The sequence below is a fragment of the Caenorhabditis briggsae genome (genome assembly GCF_000004555.2).
Source record: "Caenorhabditis briggsae complete genome, chrV, whole genome shotgun sequence".
NCBI lineage: Eukaryota > Metazoa > Nematoda > Chromadorea > Rhabditida > Rhabditidae > Caenorhabditis > Caenorhabditis briggsae.
This window is the reverse complement of record NC_013488.2, coordinates 6,494,035-6,501,539: the sequence shown is the minus strand read 5'-3', so window position 1 is coordinate 6,501,539 and position 7,505 is coordinate 6,494,035. Positions and strand designations below refer to the sequence as shown.

Sequence of the window (7,505 nt, the reverse complement as noted above, 5' to 3'; positions counted from 1 at the left end):
TTTTTGGTTATCTATTCTCTTATAAAAAACCACTCCTCCCCCAAAAAAGCTCGATTTCTACTAATCCATTGAAGCTTATACCCCCCACCGAGAAGGTTTCCATTTCCTCCCCATTTCTCTTGTTATGTGGAAAAATAAATCTTCTAAAAAAGTTAGCCAATATATCTACCAGAATCCACTCCCGCTGTGATAATCTCCATTTCAAATGCTAATTTGCCTTTACTATTTCTTCTTGCCGTAGGGTGTCTTGATTCTTGATTCTTCAAGAATCTTTTCTATTCTTCTTATTTTTTTCTTCTTCCAATTTTCTGCTTCTCCCAAAAAATTGTACAGTGCGTACTACTTTGTATAGTTTCCGTTTTTCTTTTTTGCTGCTTCTCTGGCCAAAAAATTTTGTCCTTTTCAGAAAGTACAAAATAGAAAAAAGCGCAAAATGGACTACATTGAAGATTGGGTGGATCGAGCAATGTCTTGTTTCTACAGAGATCGGTAAGTGTTTTTTAAAGCAGCAAAAATTGTGTTTAAAAATTATGAAACATGCTGCACCATACCATAAAACCTGTAATAGAAGAGCCTCCAAACAGTTAACTTTGAGTCTATATATCTCATTTCCTGTAAAAGATTCAAAAAATGTGTCAACTGAAAAAATGTTTGTAATATTATAATAGACATTTTATCAAGTGACACCTTTCTGATGTCTTCCATAGGAACCAAGATATATGGGCTCAAAGTTAACAGTGGTATAGAATGACCTACCTTTTAACTTTGAGGCAATTCATCTCGTTTCCTGTAGAAGATATCAGAAAGTAGCTAACTGGTAAAATGTTTGTGATATTATGATTAACAATTTATCAGTTGACAACTTTTTAATATCTTTAACAGAAATTGAGATAAATTGGCTCAAAGTTAAGGACCCATTCTATTCCCTTTCCTCTCTTCTGACTTTGGTATCTCGTTTATCACCAAAGCTAGAATACATTTGTCAACTAACAAAATGTAGAGAAAATCACAAAAAACAATTTTCTAGTTTACCAAAAATTTCCATCTCTTCTCCCAATTGAGATAATTGCTTTTTCAGTGACAAAGACGATCCTGGAAAGGCACACGTTCACGACGATGTCATTTTTGCACCGCCAGCGCCATTGGATCCGGCAAAAGTGGATAAGGATTTCGAGTGTCTTGTGGTAATATATTTTTTCAAAAGAAAACCTAAAAAAAGAATTTTCAGAAAGAACTTGGGCTCAGCGAGGAAAAGCAACAAGAAATGCATGATTACTCAATGGAGAAGAAGATGTCGCTCTTGGTTTCACAGCATGTAAGCTATTTGGGAGTTTAGAACTTTTCAAAAATGGGTCGTCAAAACACTTTCGTTTTTTAAACTATAATTTTTGCAACCCAATTTCTCTTACTTATCGGTTCATAACCTTCCATTCCTTCCCTTTACAATGTCAATTCGGAAATTGGCACACTCGTCACACCCCAACAGTCATCTCGTCTAGGACGATGTCTCTGTATATGTTCGCCTTAAATTGACCCAATTTTTGCGTCGAATGTGTATTATCATATGGTGTAGTACTGTGTTTTGACATATGGCATTTTGTGTGTTTGCTGTTCAGTGGGTCAAATATTTTTTGATTTGATTTGATTTGCTTTGAGGTGCTTCGAAAAATGTTTAATGCTGTCCGAAGCTGGTTGAGGTGTATAAAAAGAGAAAAAAAAACTTATTTTTGTGCTGGAAGACTTTTTTGTGGAATCTCACTTGCCATGTCTCAATTGGATGAATTTTTAAAAAACACCACTTCTTCTCTCTTAAAAATCTCGAAGTCTCTGTCAACTTTGAGCGCAATTATCTCAATTTCTATTAAAGATGTCAACAATTTGTCAACTGATAAACTGTTTGTTAGATTATGATAAACAATTTATCAGTTGACAAGTTTTTTATAACTTTAACAGAAACCAAGATATATGGTCTCAAAATTAAAATCTCGGCAGCCGACCGCGTAGCTCAGCAGGCTTCCCATTTTTTAACTTTGATATCTTATTTTCTGTAGAAGATATCAAAGAACGGTGAACCAATAAAATGTTTATTAAAATGTCAAAACTGTTTCCTCAATTAACCACTTTTTCATATCTTTGACAGGAACAGAGATTTGGGTTCTCAAATATAAGGGCTCTTCTATTACAGGTTTTACGGTATAAGTTTGATTTCAAACCAAAATTTTGTCCAGTTTTCTTCGGAAAGCCTCAAATTTCAAATATTTAAAAATTATAATATGCAGCTTATTATCTGTTTATTTACTCTCGCCATCATTCCCATAAATTCAATTGTCTCATCTGCCCTTCTCACCCCGCACCTTTTCTCGGGGAGAAACAGTGTATGGGACGAAGAGACGCAGAGGGCATATTGAAAATGAACTCCCGTAATTCCTCCCCTCCCGTTCCCCCCAGCCTATTGTTCTTTTTTCATAAGTGTGGGTGCCCTTTGTTTTTGAGATTTTGTGGGCAAGCTTAGAGTATAGGTTTGAAGGTTTCAATTCTCTAAATTTTCAGTGTCTCCAAACGGAAGACGCCTCTCACTTCATAGGGTTCCTCAAGAATTTGCAACAATCATTCGTCATCGATTCGAACACAATCAGACAGCTTCAGGATTTGGTTATCTCGTTGAGGACACAAAATTATAGGTGAGTGGGGAAATTTGAGTTTAATGACTATAAATTAATGCTTGAATCAAAAATTCTATATTGATTATATTCGAATATTATAATTTGAAAATTATATATATATATATATATATATATATATATATAATTTTTACATTTTTCCAATGCCCTTGTTCTTGAAATACCGTCAACACTCTGAAGAAGATCCTCCTATACTTGCTCAACTATCTCAATTTCTATAAGAAATAACAAAAACCTGTGAACTGATAAAAAGTTTGTCCTAATATCACTAAAATGTTATCAGTTGACACATTCTTGTCATCTGAAATAGAAATTGAGATAATTGAGCTCAAAGTGAAAGTTAGGATGGCCTTCCATTAGACAGTGTTCAATAACCTCATTCTGCTATTTTTTCCACTCCAATGTCAAACTTTCACAAAATGCAATCTTCTCTTTTCTGACTTATCCCATAAACGTTCCATTTTTTGCAAGTATTGTTGCCATCAAAAGGACACATGCAAATTAGAAAATGCGCCAGATGACAGTCTCTTTTCGTCTCCCATACACCCCTTCATAAAATTTATCACCCCTAACGAGTGAACACGAATGTTGGTTTTGACAACAAATGAATTCATCAAATTGACACCCCCGACAAATGTCGGGCAAAGAGGAAAAGGACAAGATTTTAGGGGTCCCGGAGGATACTTAAATGATTAATTTGAGTTGACATCTCAATTGAATTTCTAAAATGTTTCGGCACTATTTGGTGAGAAAGTGGAGCTGTGAATGAATTGAGAGCTTCCATGCCAGTTTCATGGTTCTGTTTCCTGTGACATCTCTTCCTTACATTGGATTACTGTAGTTATCTCGAACCTGTAGATTACCGTAGTTGTCTCAAAAAGAATTCTGCAGAAGTATTAAAAATTCAAATTTGTAAAACTTTTTTGTTTTTTGGCACCTTTCCTAAAAACCTGGATACCGTACATTCTTTACTATAACTCGATCCTTTACGTGCACTTTGAGCTCAATTATCTAGGTTCCAATGAGAGACATCAAAAATCTGTTAACTGATAAAGTATTGGTGATATTATGATTAACATTTCGTCAGCTGATCACTCTTTGGTATCTTTAACAGGAACCGAGATAAATTGATTCAAAGTTAAAAGTTAGGGACCAGTACAGGTTTTACGGTATATCAAATCTTGAGAAGTATAAAATTGTGGAGCTTTCAATCAATGTTTGAATTGCTTGGTCAGTTTGAGAAAAAAACACCTTTTTTCTCTTCCTTCTTTCCATAACTTCCAAATTTAAGCTTTCTTCCTCATAAATTTCTGTTTGAGTCACGCAACATGTGTCATATTAGGGACCTACTCCGAAATTCATAAAAAATTTTCTATTGGCAAAAATAACAGAAAAAATAACAAGCTCAATATAAAACGCACCAAAAATTTCTAAAATGTTTCGGCACTATTTGGTGCGCCTTTGGAAACTCACTAGGAAACACTATAAAACTTTAATTAAAACTTTCATCTTCAATTCTGTAACAATTACCTGATTCCAAATTATAGAACTTGGGGAAGCCTGTAACAGTTCTAACATTTCATTTGATTTTCAAAAGGATCTTTATTCAGAAAAATTTATATTCAAAAACAGTTCAAAAAGATTGAACCCCATTTTTCAGCTACCTCGAAAGTTTCCTCTCGGCATCTGGACTAAAACTGCTCACCGAACTTCTGAATCAGTGTCATCAGCAGTACGCACTAGAACAGCCGGCACTGTTCTTCCTGTATGCTCTACGTGCTTTGTTGAATTCACCGGTGAGTATAGATTTTCAAAAAAAATGGATTTCAAAGTTTTTTTCTAAACTTGTGTTTGAAATGTGAAGCTCAAATTCTGAAACCCTGCAAATTTAACTTCCCAATTGAAAAATGGCTATTTTTTGCCGAATCAAGAAACCGAACATAAATAAAAAGACAATAGGAAGAAAACCGTTTTTGCTGATTTTTCGGGTGCACAGATTAGGCGCGGTAAGAAGCATGCACAACGGTTTAGGTGTCTTTTCCATCAAATCGCACGATACAATCAACAGGTAAAACAATAAAACGGGTTATTTTTGGTTTCCCTGCAGCTTCGATTTTGGTTCATTGTAGAGGAAATATCTAGTTAGCAATTATGTGTTTTTTCTGTGTATTTTTCATTTATGAGTTTTTCTTGAATTCAGCTTTGGGTATAGATTCTGGGACATTTAGAAAACGGATCCACAGAAATACAGTAGAACAAAAAAGGATTAGAAAGACGACAACACCATAGAACCTGTAATAGAAGGGTCATTTTGAGTCAATTTATCTCGGTTCCTATAAAAGGTATCAAAAAGTGGTAAACTGATAGATGGTTTATCATAATGTCACAAACATTTCATCAGTTGGCACATTTCGGATATCTTGCATAAGAGCCAAGACAAATTGGCGTAAAGTTGAAAGGTATGAGGGTACTTACGGTATACTTATAGTTAATGTTGTCTTCAAATTTAGAATATTGAAAAAGCTTTCACCTATCTTTTTGATCTCCCTAACGCGACCCTTTAAAATCCGAAAAATTTATTTTTTGACCAGTATTGCATATTTCAAACTCTCGAATTCCTCACTACCAAATTACAGTAACCCCAAACATTCCACGAATGTCTAGACTCCCCATTCTCATCTCCAATTTCAAATCGTTTCACATGTAACAAATTTTTTCAGTCCTCCCTCTGGTCAATCTCTAAAAACCAAAGACTTCCCCGATGTATGTCTAGGCGCTCCCAATAAAAACTGTCTCCGTACGCGTTCCCGCGATTCCCGAAATGACGTATTTTCCGTGCTCCAAACATAATCCTTTTCTCTTTTCCTTCCCTGCCATCATCATCATCCCCATCTCGGGAGCGTCCCCCTTCTCCGGAAGAACACTGGAGAAACCTAATACCTTTTGGCTATCCCACTACCCACCTGATTTCCTGTCTCTTTTTGTTCTTTCTAGACACTTGTAAGAGTACATTTCCTTTGATACCTAATTTTATGCATAGGGGAGGAGAAGGATTTGGTAATTGATATGTTTTGAGTGGGAAGGCGTTGTGTACGTCTTATCGGAAAAGTGTATATATCAAGAGAGGTGGCCTAGAAATTTATATTTTAGGGTTTCTAAGCCATTATCGATATTAGGATGGAATTATCGTCCAATATTACCGCTTATGTATCTTTTAAATATGCTGAGAATATTTCAAAAAAAACATGTAGCGGTTATCTTTTCGAATTGGTTGTGAGAATCGAGAGAGTTAGGATCCACCAACTTATTCCGGCTCAATGATTCAATTTGATTTTCACAATTTCAAAAAGTCTGAAATTTGCAGAACGGACGAGCGGCAGTCCTACACGATGAGCAGCACGTGCTGGTGAGCATCGCAAGATCTGTCGATTTTCGAGATTTCAAGTGCAAGGTGAGTCTCTCTTTTTTTGACAACCAGTCCTTTTTTGTGGTGTGTCGTCTATTCATCAGGCAAAAGCTTTTTGACAGCAAACGAACACTTAGACAGTTCAAGTGGAAGCACACGAGTTGAAGAGTTATTCATGATTTATGCGAATACTTGTTCGCGATATTTTTCATTTTTTATTATTTTATGAACAATTCTAGACAAAAAACTTCGAATTCTAGCCAAAGTGATCAAAATTTTCACTAAAAATGATCTAAATTTTGATCAGCAAAAAAACCGAATTAACCAAAAGTTTCATTTTGGAGCCAAATATAAATTGGACCTTACCGTCAACACTTTGATAGAATGTTAAAAATGCCCATTATTGAAAAAAAAACCGTTAACTTTGAGCCAATTTATCTCGATTCCTGTAAAAGATATCAAAAAGCGGTAAACTGACTAAATGTTTATCATAATATCAGCTAAATTTTATCAGTTAACATTTTTTAGTACCTTTCACAGGAGCCGAGATAAATTGGCTCAAAGTAGAGAAGTTGCTAACCGACGAATAGTTTTAACTGACAAAATTTTTATCATATTATCAAAAATATTTTAGCAGTTGGCGACTGTATCTTTCCCAAAAACCGAGATGAAGAGGCTCAAAGTTTAAGGGTCAATCTATTAGAGTGGTTACGGTAACCAACCAAATTTTGCAGCAAATTTTGAATTTTGATTTTTCCCTATTTTTTCAATTGCAAAACCTTTCGAAATATTTCTTAAGGTATACAGTATGCCGTATACTTCATTTATATTATTTTTTCCCTTGTCACCCGCCGCCACCATCATTTCCTCATGACACCGGAAACAACAATAATTTTTGGAAATTAATGCGTTTTTACTTTTTCGTACAACAACTAAAAAAAACAACAGAAATTTCTAAATGAAAAGTGTATGATTATTATTAAGATTCTGCTTATTTGTGTTGTCTGATAAGGAAAAAAACAATACAAAACAGATTACATAACCCCTCGTGCAAGAACAGACAGGGAGGAGCGAAAGAAGAGTTGACTTAAATTTTGAAATAATAATAATAATAATGAGTAAAACGATTGTATATATTTGAGGTGTCAAATCAATTTTTCTTTCAAATTTTCGTCGCTTCGTTTCTCACTTTTTCTAAATAAAAGGGTAACGTAAATAAATAAATAAATATATATATATATATATATATACCGTAAAACCTCTAATAGAACGACACCCGGATCGTCTACTTTGAGCCTATATATCTCACTTCTTTTAAAAGATATCAAAAAGTGGTTAACTAGTAAAATGTTTATCATGATGTCAGCAACATTTTACTAGGTAGCCATTTTTTGATATCTTTCACAGAAAATGAGATA

At 34.5% G+C, this 7,505-nt stretch overlaps 1 protein-coding gene across 1 annotated transcript in view; it reads left to right on the top strand.

Moving 5' to 3' along the window:
• Positions 1 to 433: 433 nt before the first annotated feature.
• Positions 434 to 7,505, top strand: part of CBG06442 — a gene marked incomplete at both ends in the record, with an annotated part of 8,852 nt that continues 1,780 nt past the window's right edge. The window contains 6 exons of the mRNA XM_002647334.2: positions 434 to 489; positions 1,079 to 1,184; positions 1,229 to 1,315; positions 2,551 to 2,681; positions 4,342 to 4,477; positions 6,046 to 6,132. Coding sequence (XP_002647380.2) covers positions 434 to 489; positions 1,079 to 1,184; positions 1,229 to 1,315; positions 2,551 to 2,681; positions 4,342 to 4,477; positions 6,046 to 6,132 — 603 coding nt within the window. The remainder of the gene's footprint in view (positions 490 to 1,078; positions 1,185 to 1,228; positions 1,316 to 2,550; positions 2,682 to 4,341; positions 4,478 to 6,045; positions 6,133 to 7,505) is intronic.